The following is a 21186-nucleotide window of genomic DNA, read 5'->3' as shown; positions in this document are numbered from 1 at the left end:
GAACCAACAAAAGTTTTTTGATGTTTTGCGTTTTTTTTGTTTTGCCATTTTTGTTACTGGGCCTCAGCTCTTCCTGGGAAGGAGTACTGTATTTTAATTTTTTTGAGAATATTTTCCAACTGAATTTGTTCAGTTCTTTTTTCCCTAGCTACTCTTCCTTTCAAATTTTAGTCAGTAACATACCCACAAGAGTCCTATACACAGTTTTTCACATTAAAAATGATGAGCTCTAACCAAGTAACTAACAGCCTCTCACAGAGACTATGGCCAGAAATCTCTATACTTCATTGCTTGTTTTGACTAAACATTATAGGACTTACTGGGTCTTAGAGGCCCACCATATTCTTGGATATTATTTACATTTTCGGGGCACTTGAATGACTCAGTCAGTAAAGTGTCTGACTCTTGATTTTGGCTCAGGTCATGATTCCAGGGTCGTGGGATCGAGCCCTGCATCAGGTTCCACAATGAGCTTGAAACCTGCTTAAGATTCTCTCCCTCTGCCCCTCTCTCCCACTTTGGCTCTCTCACTCTCTCTCTAAGATAAAAATTTAAAAAACATTTTCAGGAGCCAGGTTCTAGAAGTGCATATATGCAGCATGAGCTTATGGGGTTTTTAATTTGTTTTTTTCCATTTATCTTTAGGGTTGCAATAGTTTCCAAGTCTTTTGAAGGAAAAACTGATCGCACAGAAGAGTGGTATGGAACCCAGTACAAGCAAGAAGCTGTACCAGATGAAGTCATTAAGGTAGGGTTATTATGCATCTGTGAATAAACATGGTGTGTGAGGGGCACACAAGAACATGAGCTCCCTAGATAAACTCATGGGCCATTGTGGAGAATGACGGCCCACAGCTGTTGGTACTGTCCTGAGGGGAGTGGACAAGGAGATAGACAGCTTAGATTTTTGCATGAACAAATGGCACTGTGGCCACCTTCTCAGGTGTCTGTTAGACCATCAGGGGTGAAAGCAGACCTTCTTGCCTCATGCAGTCAAAGATCATTGAAGTCCAAAGTACACAGAAACAAAGGCACCAAAACAGGCAAGAAGAGATGGAAGTAGCATGAAAGACAGATACAAGGGCTACAGAGGGCTCACCGTTGTGCTGGGCATACAGCTGGGAATAGTGTCTGGGATTCAGTCTTCACTATAGGAGGTGCCATATTGTATGCTTCCTATTGTCTCATTGCTCTTTTTGTCAATGTAAGGGAATTAGAATTTGTTTCAGAACAGCTGTGTTTAGATAGTATGTTACCCCAGTCATCAGTAGTCAAGCTTTTGTTTGTGAGTCTTAACCTACTTGCCTAGTACTTTTTCTTTTTTAGTTTTCATTGTTACTGTAGCTTTGAGATTGTGTCTTTTATTCGTGGGAAGACACCAGAAAGCCTTGTTCTGACTAGATTCTAGTTAAACTTGAATAATGGACATTTCTTAAATGTACTTGTATGATGACAATACAGAAAAAAAGAAGAGGTAGTTTAAGAAAATCATTGCTCTGACCTATTCACAACACAGAAGGATATCACTGGAGCCCCTTAATATGAAAATATCCATCCAGCTAAACTGTGAGGAATGCTGATCTCCAGTGAATTAACTGTAAAACAAAAGAGAACCCCTATTCACCAAGCTCTGTTCATAACAAACCTGCCCCCAGTGGGAATTTTTTAAAATAAATTTATCTGGGGGATACCTGGCTGTCTCACTTGGTAGAACATGCAACTCTTGGTCAAAGAGTTGTGGGTTCAAGCCCCACAATGGACTTAGAGCTTACTTACTTAAAAACAAAACAAAACAACAACAACAAAACCCAAAACAACCCAAATTTATCTGGGAGTTCAGCAGTGAAATTATTTACTATGTGTTTCCCAGCCCCTACTATTCAGCCATTCGGGAGACTTAAGTTGCTACTCATAAATAATATGGCCAACATCCCCACCATTCCAGTGCCAAAAAACAAATGTAGAGACCAAAATAGAACTGCAGAAGCTCCAAGGCTGTGCTAGATCATCTGGAGACCAAATTACTGAACCTACCATTGTTGCCTTTTTTTTTTTTTTTTTTTAAATAATGAGAAGTCTTATAAGTTAGAGTCCAACAATCGTTGACCCGTGATCTGTCCCACTTAGCTTTTGGAACTAGCCCATGGAGCACAGCCAATAGGTTGTATCAACCCTATCCTATAATCCAGATTTAAGTCTCCACTTTGTCCTTGACTTTGTGCTTGAATTACTGGTTCACTTGGAAGTTCACATGGTCATCAGGAGAGTGGTGAAACAGGCCTTAGGAAGCAATACTGACGTGAAAGAAACCCTTTAATCTAGCTTTCAGGCCATACATGCCAGTAACTTAGTGCAGCTGAAAGTTTAATTCTTTTATAAATAACCTATTATCTATCAATTGCAGGAATATATCCTTTTCCAAATTATTCTCCATTCTTTAAGGAGCTACAGCAAATGTGATCTTCATATGGACCAGGTAGTCTCTCAGTGTTCTAAAGTCTCACATTGCCCCTTAATATCAGCTAGTCATTTGTAAAGAGGAAAGATAGAGAAGTATAAGATCTTGACTAGTAAAAGAGAGACCAGCTCAAGTTTCATGAAAAACCATCAGTATTTGGAAGTGGAAAAGGAGAGCTGTGTGACTTATCCCCTCAATATTTGCCTAGACATTAAGCAAAGGGACTATTTTAAACTCTTGAATGCAACTCTAATTGCTTTTGTGTGTGTATTTTTCATTATTCATCCAGAAATGGCAAAATGCTGACCTGAATGGGAAATTTAAACTTCCAACGAAGAATGAATTTATTCCTACGAATTTTGAGATTTTATCATTAGAAAAAGAAGCAACACCATACCCTTCTCTTATTAAGGTAACATGTTAGAATCGGTGATTTTGTTGTTGTTGTTTATGCTTATTTATTTTGAGAGAAGGGGTCATAGAGAGAGAGTGTGGGAGAGAGGCAGAAAGAAGTAGAGACAGTCCCAAGCAGGCTGTCAAGCAGTGCACTGTCAGTGCAAAGCCCAGTTCAGGGCTTAAACTCACAAACCATGAGATCATGACCTGAGCCGAAACCAAGAGTAGAATGCGTAATCGACTGAGCCACTCAAATGCTCCTAGAATCAGTGGTTTTTAAATTTAGGGGATGCACCTATTACACGGAAGGGATGGAGAGATGATTTCTTACATTTGGTACTGTGTTGTTTTGGGGCACTCACATCCTAAGAGCTAACAGAAAGTTGTATAGAGAATAAATGTAAGAAACATTAAAAGGCTAGAAATGTTAAAGCAAACAAACTGCTAAAGAATTTAGAATCTAGGGTGTTGTTTCTTTTCAGAAAAAAAAAAGGTAAGTCTAGACTACAACCACAAATCTACCGAAAGTTATCATCCTCCTTCCCATAGTCACTGAAGACCCAGTAGGAAGTGGGTTTATGCTGCATCATGAAAGTTAGAGATAAAGAGAAATTCTCTAAACCCTAGAAGAGAGTGTATCCAAGGGTAGTTGTTAGATTTCCTGCCCTTAAAAATAACTCTCACTTTGTTAGAATGGCTGTTGGGAGTTGATGAGAAAAAGGAATATAGGAAGTTAATAAGCCGGTGAAAAGGGTGATTGAGAAATGGGGATTTTTTTTCCCCCAGAATGTTCTTTTTTGTGTCATTATTTCACACCTTGAGCAAATTGTGTCGAAAAAAATGCATCAAATTACTACTGCACACCCTCTTTCTTAAATTCTCTTTCTTTTTTTTTTTAAAAAATTTTTTTTTTTTTATGTTTTTTATTTATTTCTAGGAGAGAGAAAGACAGTGTGAGCAGGGGAGGGTCAGAGAGAGAGGGAGTCACAGACCGAAACAGGCTCCAGGCTCTGAGCTGGCAGTCAGCACAGAGCCCGACGCGGGGCTCGAACCCACGAACCGCGAGATCATGACCTAAGCGAAAGTCGGACGCTTAACAGACTAAGCCACCCAGGCGCCCCTTAAATTCTCTTTCTAAACTCCCCATCATAGACACACATCTTTCTTTTTATTTTCTTCAAAGGACGTAACATTTAGATTAACTCAATGAGACAAGAGTTAGTGTTTAGAAACTCGAATTTTAATTTATCTCAAGCAACTAGGTTATTAACTAGATAACCATTTTTCTGTAAAAATGACATCTGAATGAGTTATAGGTTGAGTTATTCAAAGAGAAAGCTTGTTTACCTCTCCTATTATTTGTTGTTTGTTTTAAGTAGGTCTTCTCAGAGTAAACTAAGGAGAACATTTATATCTCTTGTCAGACTTTCAGGAGTTTTTAGTACATTATGAGTGAACTGGAGAGTTAAGGTAGTAGCTTATTTGTTCATCCTTGGCTGTGTTAGTTATCCACTACTGCAGCATAACAAATTCCTCCAAAGTTTAACAACTTAATGTTTATTTTATCTCCATGCAATTTCTGATAGCCAGGGATCTGGAAGTGGCTTAGCTGGGTGGTCCTGGCTCAAGGTCTTTCATTAGGTTAAGGTCCACCTGTTGACTGGATCTTTGGCCATCTGATGGCTCAATCAGGACTGAAGGATTTTCTTCTAAATTCTATTGTGTGGTTGTTGGAAGGCCTTAGTTCTTCACCACATGGGCCTCTTCATAAAGTTGTTTGACTTGGAAACACGCTTCCTCCAAAGTGAGTGATTCAAGAGAGAAAGTAGGTGATCAAGATGGTAGCCACAGTGTCTTTAAGAATCTAATCTCAGAGGTACCATGCCATAACTTCTGTCATAGTCCATTAGTCACATAGACCAGTCCTGCTTCATCGTGGGAGAGAGGACCATACAGGCAGGCAGGAATTGCTGTAGCCCACTTTGGAGGCTGGCTGCTATACCCGCCTAAGGACTTTTGCATCTGCCTCCCAGTGTTCAAAAAGACACGGACAGGACAGTTGTAATTGGCTTCACCAGTCCACCTCTTCCTCTGCTGTGTCCCCATCCCCCTGTGCACCCAGGGGAGACAGAAGGGTGATTTCTTTCTGCTACCAGGATCAGCAGTTTTCTCTTTTCACCTTTCCACCCTGACTCTCTGAGTTGGCTTCAAGGCCATGAGACAGCAGCCTCTGCAGAACAAAATTCTCAGCAGTGCCTCTGTCCTGCTCCTCTTGAAGTGTGATTTGATTGAGCTTTTTGCAGAAAGTGCCCATATTTCCCTAACCAAATTGTTTCTCCATCACAGGATACCGCTATGAGCAAACTCTGGTTCAAACAAGATGATAAGTTTTTCTTGCCAAAGGCTTGTCTCAACTTTGAATTTTTCAGGTATGTAAAATGAATCTAGCAACAGAGTTTCTTATAAAAATCAACAGTTGCATTCCTAAAAGTTTTCTTCACATCCACGGACCCATGTATAGTAGTAAAAGGAACTAGATTTATGTGGCTGGGGCCAGGGAAGGCTGCTGCTGGTAAGAGATAGGAAAGCCAAGATTGTTTGTTCTTCCTTTGCATTGATGAGCACACTCTTTAACTGACATTATGCTAGCCATTAGGAGGGCCTTCCTAACCTCCAAAGAGCCTGGGGAGGCTGTAGACTCACCCAGAAATTTCATTGAGAAATTTCACATTTGGGTGTGTTCTGTTGTAGTTTTGGTTTTGTATTCCTGAAATTTTCCCAGAGGAAGAGGTAGTAGTTCCTAAATGGTTTTGAGTCTTTTCCAGCCCTTTAAACGTCAGAAGCCCTTAGATACTGCTTTCTCTATTCCTGGCTTTGTCACTTAAAAATGATTTAATTAAAAAGGAAGAACATGTTTAGTAACATTTATGAATACTACTGTTGGAATAATTTCTCAGTATAAATCTGCAGTTCATCTGTCTCCATTTATTTATTTGTAAAGTATATCACCCAGTTCAAATTTTACTTTGTGAGTTTACACTTCATAATTTTTTATTTAAAATTCAGTGGTGTGTGTTTATGAAATAAACTTATCATGTAATAATATTCACTAATTTTTATTTGATAGACTTGACATGAAATTAAAACTAAATGCATTTTAAATGTTTTGGAAGAAGGGGAGAGAATCTCTGAAGAGAAAGTTGGTATTCACCACTGTGTACTGCTTAGATTGTGGGGATGTAAACATTGTACTTTACAGCCGAAGATTCATAGATTTGTCTGGAGCTGCAGTGAGATTGTTTATTTTTTATACTAAACATGAACTGTCCAGCTATGGCTTATGTTGGTACAGAGCATTACAAAGCTCGTTTTATTTTTTGATACTCAGAGTGATAGTTGTAACTTTCCAAGCAGCTTGTCACCACCATGCCGTGGGACTTCTGTGATTATGAATTTCCTTGCATACCTTTTGAAAGACTATTTGATATTTTTGCATTCTCTAACTGGCCCACATTGTTCTTAGAATTAAAAATGTCTGCCTCCCAAAATGTCTCTCTCTCTCTGTGTGTTCTGGTCTTCCTAGAGGCCACACTGTTCGGTTTCTTCACATTTTCTAAGTGTATACCTTTTAATCTTCTCAGAAATAGGGTTATGTAATGTGTACTTAGTTACAGTTTTAAAAACTCTGATTCATATTTAAGCATATAGCACCTAAATAGAAAATAATAGTATTTATTTATTTAAAATTTTTGTTTCAGTGTTTATTTATTTTTGAGAGAGAGAGACACACAGTGCGAGAGGCGGGAGGGGCAGACAGAGAGGGAGAGACAGAATTCAAAGCAGGCTCCAGGCTCTGAGCTGTCAGCACAGAGCCCGACATGGGGCTTGAACTCAGAAGCTGTGAGATCATTACCTGAGCCGAAGTTGGATGCTGAACCAACTGAGCCACCCAAGTGCCCCTACAATAATATTTTTTAAATTAACAAATGAACCAGAATTTAAGCATTGCAGTTGAATCATGTTCTCTTTTCAGCTCACCAGCACAGCTGCTGCGCACGTAGCATTTTAGAACATGTCGTGGAATTACATTCGGAGCTTGAGCCATATGGCTTTGAGCTCCCAGACTTGGCTTTTTCTGGCATTTCACTTCTACCTAAGACTGGCATATAGGTGCCTGTGGGGCTGAGCCCTTTCTAGATTCTCTTTTATTTGATAATTTTACTTTTGAGAGTTGGGCTGTAAGTTTCTGAGCTACTGTTTGCCTGAAGAAGGAATTGTGTCATCATGTATAATACTTAAAAAAAAAAATTCAGTGACAGAACATCCATTTAGATTTTCCAGATGGAGAAAGTTTATATAGTTAGAGAGTTTTCTCTTGATTTTTAAAATATTTTTTTTTTTAGTTTTTATTTCTTTTTGAGAGAGAAAAAGAGTGTGAGTTGGGGAGGGGCAGAGAGAGAGGGAGACACAGAATCCGAAGCAGGCTCCAAGCTCTAAGCACAGAACCTGATGTGGGGCTCAAATCCATGAGGTACTAGATCATGACCTGAGCCAAAGTCAGATGCTTAACTGACTGAGCCACTCAGACACCCATCTCTTTGATTTTTAATTCTCTAAGTGGCTAAGCCTCTTACTCCAATTTTTGCTTCATTATTAGCTTTGATAAAATTATTGGCTTTGCTAAGCAATACATTAGTTATATTTACTGTGCTACAAATAGAGTGAAACTAATTTGCTCCCAAACATGCCAAACAGGCACCTGGCCTCAGGTCCTTTGTACTGGCTGTTTCCCCAACTTGCCCCACCCAGATATCCCCAGAGCTTGCTCCTTTGCTTCCTTCAGATCAAGGCTCAGAAGTCATCTTATGAGATAAGCATTGATTAACTATTATATGTAAATTAGCAGTCTTCCTGGCCTGCCACCACCAACCTTCACTTCTCTTCCTCTTCCTCTTAATTTTTCTTCATAGCACTATCCCCACTTGACATATTAAAATTTATTCTCTCCAATTAGACTGTTAAACTCTGTGAGGTCAGAGACTTTGCCTGATTTGTTTCTTCTTTATTCTCAGTGCCCAGAGAAGAGCCTAGCAGTAGGCTCTTCTGATCTGTACATGCTTATATGTGTTATAGTAGTAAGCATGCGATACGTATTTGTTGAGTGAATGACTCTTGTTTGTCATAAAGGTAAGCAGTGTCCTATAATCAGATGAGTAGATCACTTGACTTGGATTCGAATCCTAATTCTGCCACGACCAGCCCAGATGACATAAGGAAAACTGTTTCTTATTTGGGAATTGATTTAAGTCAGGTGGAACTATATGGTCCTAGCTCTTGCATTCTCTAATTGTTTCCTCTTTTTGGTTGTTCTTCTTCACTTAAGTATTTTTTTTTTTATTTTAATATTTTTTCCTAGCTCTGGCTACAGTTATATGGTGGGAATTATCAGTTATTTTACTGACAATGCTCTAGCTTTATTGGTTTGGGGAGAAACTCAGATAAGCTAACATTTCACAGGTGTCTGTAAACTTTCTCTTTTAAGTTCAGAATCACAACACACAGACTTCTCAAGTCTCATACTCCTGTCTACCAAGGGTATAGCTTACTTGGAGGAGGACATGCAAATATCAGATGAGCTATGTCCGGCCATGCCATCCCTCTTTATTTATTCATTTTAAGTAATCTCTACACCCAGCGTGGTCCTTGACCAAGAGTTGCGTGTTCTGCCAACTGAGCCAGCTGGGGGGCCCCACCATGCCTCCTTCTTTGAGCCTTAACACAGGCATGCCTCATGACCTGTTCCCTCTTCTTACCTGCCCTACATTTCTAACTTATCAGTCTGGCCACACCATCTGGGATCAACAGTTGCTTCTCCCTCCTCACCACCACCAGCACACTTGGCATATTTCAGGCTTCTTTTTCAGATATCTTGTTTTTTCCCCCTCCTGAGAACAGACTCAAGAATTCAAACCATATCTTCAGGAAATTATATTAACCGATAATTCAGTTTCTTGATCCATCTCGAAAGGCCACATCACATTTGGAAGTAATAAATCAGCTATTTTACTGTCAACATTTTCTTCCAGCCCATTTGCTTATGTGGACCCCTTGCACTGTAACATGGCCTATTTGTACCTTGAGCTCCTCAAAGACTCCCTCAACGAGTATGCATATGCAGCAGAGCTAGCAGGCTTGAGCTATGACCTCCAAAATACCATCTATGGGATGTATGTAAGTACCCACGTCTTAGAGCCTTCCACTCATCAACATTTTTTATATTGATTTGATGGAAGCGTTTTTGATTGAGGGTATGAGTTTAATTTCATTTTAAAAAATATTTATGGCTAATCATATTTTCTCATTTAATTTTTAAGTCTTCACTCTTATTCTGAGTATTCAACATTACAGTCACATGCAAATTCTTCTTGATTTGTTTTGTTTTTTTGTTTTTTATTTTTTACATCTTTCATCAGATTGTCATATTTTTCTCCTCAAACAAAATTGGACCCTGATTTAGGTTTAGATCTCATCCATTCTCTATGTGAAATCTTGGTCTTTGACAACAGAATCAAGTCTTCCCGCCATTGTTAAAACATAAGGTTGGCCTATTCTGTTTCCCTAGAAAGTCAGATCATGAGGCTGCATATCCATACTCTTCGGTCATGTTTCTTCATTTTCATGCCACTGCTTGAGGTATCAAAGCATTTCTTTTGTTTTTCTTTTTGTTAGTCGCTACATTTATGCTGATCCTCTCCATTGCAACATGACATACCTGTTTATCAGGTTATTGAAGGATGATTTAAAAGAGTATACATATGCAGCACGCCTCTCAGGTTTGAGCTATGGCATTGCATCAGGAATGAATGCAATACTTGTAAGTAAAATGAAAACCAAAGAAAAGGCACCACACCGTTTAAGCATTATGTTGAGCTTGGGAAAACTATTAACTTCTGCATTTTTAAACAAGAAGGTTGATGGTTTTTTCCTTGCACCCTTTTAGTGATTGAAGAACTCAAATTAGTATTAGTTCCACTAATGAATGGTTTAGTAGAGTTTAGTGCAACTTGTGAACATGTATGTGTGCTACATTTATCTGCATGCTCCTCTGCTTGAAATATTTAACATATTAATTCTGAAAGCATGTTGTTCTTTCCATGTGCTTGAGCATATTAACATCTGTAAGTGAAAAATATCCGTAGTTATTGTTGTGGTGCTTGAATTTTACTCCTATGTAAGCTTCATTTATTTTTGCTGACAGCAGTAGAAAGCTTCTGTGTTCAAGTACATTTGATGTTTTCATCTAGTTTATTTGTAGCATGCACCATTAACTACTTTTAAGTGTGTTTTAATACAAGCATTATTATAAACATCCCAAGAAATAACTAGATCCTTGCTCCTGAAACTATTTCTGATGTGTTTCCGAACCTTTATCTCATTTCCAAATTAACATCCCTTGAATGGCACACATTCATCTTCACTTTTCTTGAAAAAATTCTGTATGTTTTAGTAACAACTGCAGTGAGAGCATGTGCTGTGTACTCCTCTTTATAAACTCTTATACAAAAGGTTTTAGGGTTTTAAAATTGTATTTTGCAGTGCTTTTCTTTACACAAGTAAATTTTCTGGTAGCTTTTATTTAATGTTATAAGAGTGTATGTAACTAACCATTTCCAGAGTCTAGGGAAATTTGAAGCTCAGAGATCAAAATAAACTCCAAATAGAAAAGTAATAATCTGTTTATTTTTTGCTATTGAACTTTAGTAGCATATTACCATTAAAATAAATAATTTTTAACTTGTGACAAAATGAGCTTTCTACTAAGTTGTCACGCCGTTCCCATGGTCCGTGATGTGCTCACCATGGTCAGTGATGACCATCTCTCCTGGTAAGGTTCTTGCCTGTCATTCTGTATGAGGCAAAGGCTCGCATAGACCTTCCACGTGCAATGCATCCTCTGCTGCTGTGGATGCCACCAGATGGAAATACAATAATAGGCGTCCCCTGCTTTTCGAATGTTATGCTTTCAGAGATCATTAGAGTATACTGTCTCAAGCAGAATCCTGATAGTACAGACAGTGGGTCCTCACTGTGCATCATTGGCTTTTGATACATCAGCAGAATTTACCAAACAGGCATCCGTGTGGCTCCTGTTTGGGCAACATTGAATGACAAACATGGCAAAAGGCCACAAGAATATATACACACACGCGCACAAAATTAAAGCTGCCTGATTCTCCAAAAATGATTTTTTAAATACTTAAATATAAACAATTTGGGGACATACCTAACAGTTGGCTAGATAATACTACCTGTGATTTTTAACCTTCTTATCACAGCTATAAAAACCTTAAGCCTACTATTCCTTAGAAATTGTTTTTGAAGATTACACTTGAAACACATTCTGTAATGAATTTTGATTTAATGAGAACTAGAATGTCAGTAATGTGATATGTTCTGTTTTAGTTTGACATCAGGTGAGTTTTCCTACTGTTGACTTTGATTAGGAACACCAAAATTAGGCTTTGGGATTAATAGTAAATAAAGATGGTTAATGTTCTCTTCCTAAGTGTTAAACTATTTGAGAAGATCAATTAATTGACTTTACTTCATTTTTATTTTAATATGCCAGGCTTTGGAGTTTTCTAAATATTTCAAATCAAGCTTACTGTGTTTATTTGGAAGTTTTTTTGTGATGTTTTTAGACTTCTAATAACCTGAACTCTTTTTGTAGCTGTCAGTAAAAGGTTATAATGACAAGCAGCCGATTTTGCTAAAGAAGATTATTGAGAAAATGGCTACTTTTGAGATTGATGAAAAAAGATTTGAAATTATCAAAGAAGCAGTAAGTGTTCTGAACTCATTTTTGTAATTTTGCCACATTATGAACATTTTTAAGAAAAAGGAGAGGGTGGCTGGGTGGTTCAGTAGGCTGAGTGTCAGACTCTTGATTTCAACTCAGGTCATCGTCCCACGGTCATGGGATCGAGCCCCACATCGGGCTCTGCAGCGAGCATGGAGCCTGCTTAAGAGTCTTTCTGTCTTGGGGCGCCTGGGTGGCTCAGTCAGTTAAGCATCTGACTTCAGCTCAGGTCATGATCTCATGGTTCGTGGGTTCGAGCCCCGTGTCGGGCTATGTGCTGACAGCCAGCTCAGAGCCTGGAGCTTGCTTCAGATTCTGTGTCTCCCTCTCTCTCTGACCCTCCCCTACTCACACTGTCTCTCTCTCTCTCTCTCAGAAATAAATAAAACTTTAAAAAATATATTTCAAAAAGAGTCTGTCTCTCCACCTGCCCCTCTCCCCCCTCTTCCTATAAAAAAAAGCAAAGAGGAGGAGAAGCACTGCTAACCATGTGCCAGCCCTCTCACCCTGTCTTTGCTAAAGCCTGTGCTCTACCCAGAAAGAAAGCCTGGGAGACTCAGGGACACCTGACTCCCTGAGCGGTCAGCAGGAAAATTGCAGCGCTGACTTTCAGAGAGAAACCTGAGGTAGACCTAGTGGATGTAAAAGACCCCTTGAAAGTTTCATCCAACCTCTACTTCAGAAGAACACATGGCTCTGCTGGCTAAGGGCTGCCTGTCATGAGGACCTTGTCACATTAGGGCAGACTCTTTAGGCTTGATGTGTCTTCTACTTAAACTTGACTCGCAGTCAGCCTGATAACAGAAATAAGGGATGGATGGCTATTTTATTTATTTTTTATTTTTTTATTTTTTTTTAATTTTTATTTTAAATGTTTTATTTATTTCTAAGAGAGAGAGAGAGAGACAGCGTGAACAGGGGAGGGTCAGAGAGAGAGGGAGTCACAGACTGAAACAGGCTCCAGGCTCTGAGCTGGCAGTCAGCACAGAGCCCGACGCGGGGCTCGAACCCACGAACCGCGAGATCATGACCTGAGCTAAAGTCGGACGCTTAACCGACTAAGCCACCCAGGCGCCCCGATGGATGGCTATTTTAAAAGCCAAACTGTGACTTTAATTGTACACCCTCCAAAAAATTAATTTTCAAATGTGGTTTTCGGACGAAAATCCAATATTTTATATATGTAAGAGGACATGTTGCTTGCTTATGGAGACTTTTGGAATGGCCTTATGGTACAGAATCAAAGGATACCAAGAGCTGGAGACCCCGAATACTGGGGAGGACTCCCTGAGGGAGAAGAGATGTCCCATAGTGAAGACACTAAGGATATAAGGCAGATGCTGGGGATCAAGCAGCAGCCTGGACAGAGGAACAACATGCCCTTTAATTTAAGGATCAGAGAGGAGTCAGCCCCATTTAAATTACCTCACTTCAAGGCGCGCCTGGGTGGCTCAGTCAGCTGGGTGTCGGTCTTCGGCTCAGGTCATGATCTCGCAGTCCATGGGTTTGAGCCCCGCATCCGGCTCTCTGCTATCAGCATGGAGCCTGCTTCAGATCTTCTGTCTCCTTCTCCCTGCCCCTCCCCCACTCTCTGTCTCTGTCTCTCTCTCTCTCAAAAATAAGTAATTAGAAATTTATTAAATTTATTAAATTAGAAATTTATTAAAAAATAGAAAATAAATTATCTCACTTCAAAAAGGAGAAAGAAGCAGATATTCCTGCATCCCAGTAACATGATTTATACACAATGAAGTTTGATTATAGTTGATCTTTTTAAGTGATTTGAAAAGGACTTCTAAAACAAACTCGTGTCTCTCTTTACTAGTACATGCGCTCTCTCAACAATTTCCGAGCTGAGCAGCCTCACCAGCACGCCATGTACTACCTCCGCTTGCTGATGACTGAAGTGGCCTGGACTAAAGATGAGTTAAAAGAAGCCCTGGATGGTGAGGCTCTTTTTCTACTTATAACCCTTTCATTTTGATCTATCTTGATATCTAGTGTTTATGCTTTCTAATAACTTGTAGTTTTATTAAAGCCAGCTGTGCATCCTTTTTTTTTTTTTTTAATATAAAACCAGTGGTGGCCTTTGAAGTGGTTTTCATATTCAGGCAGTTTAGCCACATTTGCTGCTTTCAGCCTGGACCCATAGCAGTTAGTTATTACTGTTCATAGATTTCTGCAGATGACTGAAGGGACCATAATATTTACCTTGTTAATATTGGAGTTTTCAGAAGAGTAAAAAAGGGCTGAGCTTGAAAGTCTTGTCACATAGGAAGAGTGCTCAGGCATCTTTAGATCTGTTCAGTTAAAAACTGGAAACTGTGGGGCGCCTGAGTGGTTCAGTTGGTTAAGCATATGACTTCAGCTCAGGTCATGATCTCACAGTTTGTGGGTTCAAGCCTCGCATCAGGCTCTGTGCTGACAGCTCAGAGCCTGGAGCCTGCCTTGGATTCTGTCTCCCTCTCTCTCTGCCCCTCCCCCCTCTTAGTCTGTCTCTCTCAAAAATAAACAAACATTAAAAAAATAATAATAGGGGCGCCTGGGTGGCTCAGTCTTCAGCTCAGGTCATGATCTCAGGGTTCGTGGGTTCAAGCCCTGCGTCGGACTCTGTGCTGACAGCTAGCTCAGAGCCTAGAGCCTGTTTTGGATTCTTTATCTCCCTTTCTCTCTGACCCTCCCCTGCTCACGCTGTCTCTCTCTCTCAGAAATAAATTAAAAACATTAAAAAAATTTTTTTAAATAATAATTAAAAAACCTGGAAAATGTGTAAAGCTTGAAGAATCATCCTTTGTTGCCTTTTTTCTAAAATCATAAATCTAGTTTTCAGAGGCTTTGCTTGAATGTCCTAAATTCCTTGAGGGCAATGATTATGCCTTCTTTTTACCCTCTTTATTTAATATCTAGTGTATTACTGTGTCTTCAACATGTGTCTAATGAATGCCTATTGAATGGAATCAAATTACTTTAAGATTGTTTTATTAGAAAGAATGTAGACTGATAATACCCTTTATTGCTTTATCTTTTTCATGTCTCAGCATTGCTTTCCAATTGTTCTTTTTTCCCGAATACCAGCAATAAGAGAAAAGAATACTGTTGAGTTCTTAACGACCTTTTATGAAAAGTCCTTACTTATACTTATTATGTAACTATAATACATCCGATGTCTTCAGTGACAAATCAAGAGCAAAGTATTGACAATCATTATTTTATTGGTTGCCTCAGGTCTTGGATAGGCATATAGATCATAAAATTCATTAACTAGAACTGATCCATTTTTAATCTGGACAGTTAATATACTTTTCTTTGCAAAATGTTTGAGTCATGTCTAGTAATAGGGAGAATTTTACCTTTAAAAAAAAAACCCACATAATTGATTTAAGGTCTATTTAAAAAAAACCTGAACCTGCATTTAGCATAATCAAAAAGCAAAAGAATTGAGTTTTTCCTCCTTTGTCAAGTTCTGGGTCAGATGGTAGGTACATTGTAAGCACAATAGGCTCTGAAGTATATCATAGGTATGTGAAACCTAACCTAACCTGTGTTTTATAAAGGGAAGGCACTGTTTTGGTTGACAGTCTCCATTCAGATAAGTCCTCATTCTGTTTCAGTATGTGTATAACTCACAGTGATCGAGTACTGCTGATGTGGCTTAGTGCGAAGACAGTTCAGTGACAGCTCTCCGGGTGCCAGGGTAGCAGGAACCTCAGAGTTCAGTGGGTCCAGCAGCTTTTACTGACTGCCTGCTGCACACCAGGCCCTAGACTTCAGGGGCTTGAGATAAAAAATGAACACTTGGATGGGGTTTCATGGATCAAGGAGTTGCAGTCTAGTGGCAAAGCATAAATGTATACAGATCATTTCAGGGTAGGCAGAAAGAGTAAGTGTTGTGGTCTGGAGAACAAGTATGCACTTCAGAATTAGACCAGCAGTCAACTACAGCTGTACAGCGTACTAGCATGACACCTTTGGGCAAGAAATTTAAATGATCTTCACTTCAGTTTTCTCACCTTTAAAACAGGGATAGTAGTACATGCTTTATAAGATAACATGTATGAAATAATAGACCCATAGTAATAACTTGTTAATTCCCTTCCTATATCTCTCTTTGAATTTCAGTCTCTGTTTTTAGCATCCATTGTGGCAGTTATTAGTATGATGTCTAATGGAGAAGGGACAGCTCCTTCTTATTGAAGAATTAAATCAATACATGTAAAAGGAATGAGGGGAACAGAAAATCACTATTGTGATGCCATAATAGTAATTGATACAGGCAGTATGCACCATTGGAGGCTAAATTAGTGAGTAAGGGAAAACAGGGCATTTGTATAGTCTCAAAGTATATTTTCCCAAAAATAAATATTTATTAATTACAGTGAGAAAAGTAGGCATTGATGGGCAGGTGGCATTACCTAATTGCTTGTACGTACATGAGTTACTCTATTTTAACTGAAAGATGAAAATAGTCTACTTACAGTAAAGACATCTGGTAGACGCCACCTTAACCACGTGATTAGTGTTCACATCACCAGTACGACAACATATCAACATCATGTACTGCAGATGTGATGCATTCCTAGTAGTTGAATAGTTAAGCTCAGTTTAATCATGGGAAAAACACTGGACAAACTCAAATGGCACTCTGTAAAGTAATTGAACAGTGTTCTTCAAAAATCTTAAGATTATAGGAGTGCTCAGCTCAGGTCATCATCTCATGGTTCATGAGTTCAGGCCCCACATTGGGCTCTCCGCTGTCGGTGCAGAGCCTGCTTCAGATCCTCTGTCCGCCTCTTTCTCTGCACCTCCCCCACTCATACTCTCTCTCTCTTCTTCTCTCAAAAATAAAAATAAATAAAAACTTAAAAGAAATTCTTTTAATCTTAAGATCATAAAAGATAAGGAAAAATAGGAGCTGTTATAGATTAGAGGAAACATAGGCACTGAGGACACATGACAACTAAATGCAAGGTGGAATCATGGATTATATCATGGAACAGAAAAAGAGTATTAGGAGAAACTGAAATCAAGTAAGGATTACATTAGTTAATAGTAATAGAGCAGTGTTAATTTCTTAGTTTTGATCACTGTATGGAGGTTATGAAAGATACTAACATTAGGGGAAACTGGGTAAAAAGGTATACAGAACTCTCTGCTGTTTTTGTAACTGTTCTGTAAGTCTTAAATTAGCTCAGAATGTTGTTTCTTTTAACCTCATAGGAGAGCTCACTGTTTTTTATACCTTTACAGATGTCACCCTTCCTCGCCTTAAGGCCTTCATACCTCAACTCCTGTCACGGCTGCACATTGAAGCCCTTCTCCATGGAAACATAACAAAGCAGGTGGGTGGTTGAGGTTTTAGTGGTCTTTTATGGAGCAGTGTAAGAGATTTTTCTTTACCCTGGCCTCAGAGTTTTCCCCACCGCAGTGTGATTATAAGCACATTAGTGTTGAACCAACCTTCTCTGCTCTGTGGAGGAAGACAGGAGAGGGTATAGGGGACGAGAATGATGGTGGTTAACTATGGACCGACTTTCATGACTGCCTGTTCTGCTCTCACCTGCCTTCTGCACTTAGAGGAGGACATAGAAATAATTATCCCTGCCCTTTGTAGGACAGCAAGACTGTGTAGCGGATAAGCGCACATGGTATAGAATCAGCCTGGGTTTCAATCCTGACTCTGCCACATACTAGCTACTTTTTCTTCTGAAAAGGTGTTAACCTCTCAGTACTCAGTTTTCTTATCTGTAAATTAGAGTTTAAAGATTAAATGAAATGGCACATGCCATTTAGCACATAGAGAGCTCTCTAGAATTCCCATTCTGGAACTCTGGCAGCCTCTCTCACACTTTCTCTACCACTCTGCTATACTGCCTCCAAAATAGTGTGCCCAAGGTCAGATGCTAGTAAGTGGCAGAGACAGGATTTTTTTTTACTAAGGTCAGTTTTATTTATTAAAAAGCCCATCCTCACTCACTTATTTTGCTTTCCTATAACCACAAGTATCTGTGGTCAAGGTCATCACTTGGGACGAACTTTCCATCACCAGTGCCTCTACAGCTTTGGCAGTACCTTTTCCCACAGCATTGGGATCATTGTTGATGCTGGTCTTGGTCTCTTTTTCTTCACCTCTCCCATATCAAGTGTATTGCCAATTGACAAATTCGATTTTTATCCACTTGAATTGGACCAAATGTATTTAGGGTTTAAAAGTCCATTTTTATGATAAACTAGTTTATTTCACAAGCGTGTTGTTTTCACATTGCACTGGCCTTCATCCAGCATGCTATTTTTATTTTCACAGACAAGATACATTTGTGGTTTTGTATTGTGCTGTTCCCTGTCCTTTTTACAGGCTGCACTAGGAATTATGCAGATGGTCGAAGACACCCTTATTGAACATGCTCACACGAAACCTCTCCTTCCAAGTCAGCTGGTTCGGTATAGAGAAGTTCAGCTCCCTGACAGTAAGTTGGAATGTTTTAACTTTGGTAATGGACTACTTTGACATAATGTTGTGGGCAATTATAGATGGGTTGAAGTCACCTGGATGATAACACATAGTTTTATGGCAAAGAACTACTGGGATCCTTTACTGTTTATAGAAGTATGGTTAAAGATAGGTAATTCTCGGGGTGCCTGGGTGGCTCATTCGGGTAAGCATCCAACTTCAGCTCAGGTCATGATCTCACAGTTTGTAGGTTCAAGCCCTGCATTGGGCTCTGTGCTGACAGCTCAGAGCCTGGAGCCTGCTTCAAATCCTCTGTCTTCTCTCTGCCCCTCCCCTTCTCATGCTCTGTCTCTCTCTGTTTCGTAATAATAAACACATGTTAAAAATTTAAAAAAAAAAAAAAAAAAAGGTAATTCTGCCAAAAATTGTCTGTAGGAAGCCCAAAAAGGTGAAATTGGAGGTAGGTGATTATTTTGATGAGAATGACGTTACAACTGACTGGTAATTGGATGTAGAAGAATTAGGAAGTAAAAAAATTACAAAGCTAAAGAAATGTTGACTCTGGGGCACCTGGGTGGCTCAGTTGGTTAAGCGTCCGACTTTGGCTTAGGTCATGATCTCACAGTTCGTGGATTCAAGCCTCGCATTGGGCTCTGTGCTGACATCTAGCTCAGAGCCTGGAGCCTGTTTCGGATTCTGTGTCTCCCCCTCTCTCTGACCCTCCCCTGGTGTCTCTCTCTCTCTCTCAGAAAGAAATAAAACATTAAAAAAAGTTGACTCTGAAGCATGAAATAAAATCTCTTTATGAAAAATGGAAACTCGAATCATAATACTGAATTGAAAATCCATAGAAGTCTTCAGCAGAATTAGTTTTAGGAAACTCACAGGTGCAGATAACAGCATATATTTATTACATGCATATTTTATAAGAAATTAGCATAAAAGAATGGATAATAATTAATATATTGCAGTTTGTAGTGTACTAAACTTTTGTATTAAACATGATTTCTTTTGATTAAGTATTACTTTCAGTTATTGTTCAAAATTATGTAGTGGGTATTAAATTAGACTTGGGATGAGAAACATTGACTTTTTTGTGTGTACTCTTTTGTTCTTGTTTTTAGCTGAACTTGATTGCTGGCTGCTCCTCACACATGCATGGTCTGTGCCCCCACTACCACTATTTTATCCTCCTGAAGTAGTGCTCCCTTTCCTTCGCTCTCTCCCTTATGGACATCTATCCCCTATTCATCCTTCCAGATCCATTTTATAAGCCACTTCTTCCACTAGGCTTTTTCTGAAACTCCAGGCTAGAAGTAGTTCCCTCCTCTTCTGACCTCCCAGCACAGTACTTCTGAATCTTTCCTTCTCGAAGCTACTGAGTGTGCTCATTTTAGCAGCACATACACCAAGCTACTGAGCACTTCTTGCATTGGGATTGAAGTACATTTCCATCTCTATTGTTAGACTGTACATTTCTTAAGGTTGGGGGCTGTGTCTGATTCCTTTGAGAAGCTGTTAAAGGTACTTACTTGAGCATGGTGTTACCTCAGGGTATTATTGTTGAATGCTCAAACATACCTTGAGCACAGCTCTGTTCTTCTGCACCGCCAGTCATCACAGACCTGGTAATGGTCATTTCAAACTTATGCTGGTTTGTTCCTCTCTCACCACAGCATGGCAGAGAGGTGCAGTCAGGATTCGCCATTCAGAAACCGTAGCACTTGGGCGTTGGACAAAGTGGGACCAGTCCAGAGACAGAATTTCAAAGTGAAATCTGTCTTTCACACCTCTTTTATTTTTTTTTAAGTTTTTGCTTTCTTAAAGTTTTGTTTATTCATTTTGAGAGAGAGCATGAGTAGGGGAGGTGCAGAAGGAGGGAGAGAGAATCCCAAGCAGGGCTCTGCACTGTCCGTGCAGAGCCCTCTGCAGGGCTCAAACTCACAAACCGTGAGATCATGACCTGAACTGAAATCAGGAATAGGATGCTTAACTGACTGAGCCATCCAGGCACCTTTCACACCTCTTTTTATTACACTTCCTGCTTTCTCTCTCCTCTCTTAGGGCTTTACCTCTTTTGCCCTCCAAGTGCCCTCACAAATTGCCCCATCCTCAAAAATAACTCCATTTACATCCCATTCTCCAAATGTTAGGTGTTAGGAAAGCATTCTAAGCCAGATGTGAATGTCTTACACAGTCCTTCACTTAACTCTCTATGAGACAATATTTGTAGTTTAAAAGGAAATGTTTAGACATTGAGAAGGAGTTATTTGGGGATATATATGAAAAGGATAGAAGTTGAGAGGGGTGGTTTCAGTAGCCTTATTGACCATGTTCCCCTTTCTCTTCTGATAAGAAGTGACTTAGTGCCACCAGTATATGATTAGAAAGTTTGACTGTTGGTCAGATTTATCTGGTCAGAAAAATGAAATAGGTGAACTACAACTGCAGACTTGTCTGCCCCCCTTCACTGTTGATGTCTAAATTACCATCTGTGAGAGTGAGCAAACACATCATTACTATTCTGAGAAACCTTATTTGCAGATCTTATACTAAATACTAAACACAATATATGCTTAGTCACATTTATTCCTCATGAAGTTATCAAATCATTTTTTTTATAAATAGTTTATTGTCAAGTTGGTTTCCATATAACACCCAGTGCTCATCCCCACAAGTGCCCTCCTCCATGCCCATCAGCCTCCTTCCCCCCACACCCATCAGTCCTCAGTTTGTTCTCAGCATTCAAGAGTCTCTCATGGTTTGCCTCTCTCCCTCTCCCCCACTATTTCCCCCCTTTGTCTCCCCCACGGTCCTCTGTTAAGTTCCTCCTCATCCTCCTATACGTGCAAACATATGGTATTTGTCCTTCTCTGCCTGACTTATTTCGCTCAGCATAACACCCTCAAGTTCCATCCATGTTGCTACCCATGGCCAGATTTCATTCTTTCTCATTGCCATGTAGTATTCCATCGTATAGATAATCCACATCTTGATCCATTCATCCGTTGATGGACACTTAGG

At 39.5% G+C, this 21186-nt stretch overlaps 1 protein-coding gene across 4 annotated transcripts in view; it reads left to right on the top strand.

Annotated features, from left to right (window-relative positions):
* Positions 1-21186, top strand: part of IDE (insulin degrading enzyme) — a 120072-nt gene that overhangs the window by 82367 nt on the left and 16519 nt on the right. For 3 of the 4 annotated variants that reach the window (XM_039230225.1, XM_039230223.1, XM_039230224.1), the window contains exons 12-19: positions 646-748; positions 2748-2870; positions 5201-5283; positions 8941-9085; positions 11586-11696; positions 13540-13660; positions 16962-17053; positions 18067-18178. In XM_039230225.1, the coding sequence (XP_039086156.1) occupies positions 646-748; positions 2748-2870; positions 5201-5283; positions 8941-9085; positions 11586-11696; positions 13540-13660; positions 16962-17053; positions 18067-18178 (890 nt within the window). Of the gene's footprint in view, positions 1-645; positions 749-2747; positions 2871-5200; positions 5284-8940; positions 9086-9583; positions 9729-11585; positions 11697-13539; positions 13661-16961; positions 17054-18066; positions 18179-21186 lie in introns of all 4 variants that reach the window. The other variant, XM_039230226.1, reaches the window with a different exon arrangement.

This window comes from Hyaena hyaena, unplaced genomic scaffold, assembly GCF_003009895.1.
Source record: "Hyaena hyaena isolate Hyena2069 unplaced genomic scaffold, ASM300989v1 scaffold_44, whole genome shotgun sequence".
Taxonomy (NCBI): Eukaryota; Metazoa; Chordata; class Mammalia; order Carnivora; family Hyaenidae; genus Hyaena; species Hyaena hyaena.
Note: the sequence above shows the minus strand (reverse complement) of the source record. Positions and strands in the feature narration are given on the sequence as shown.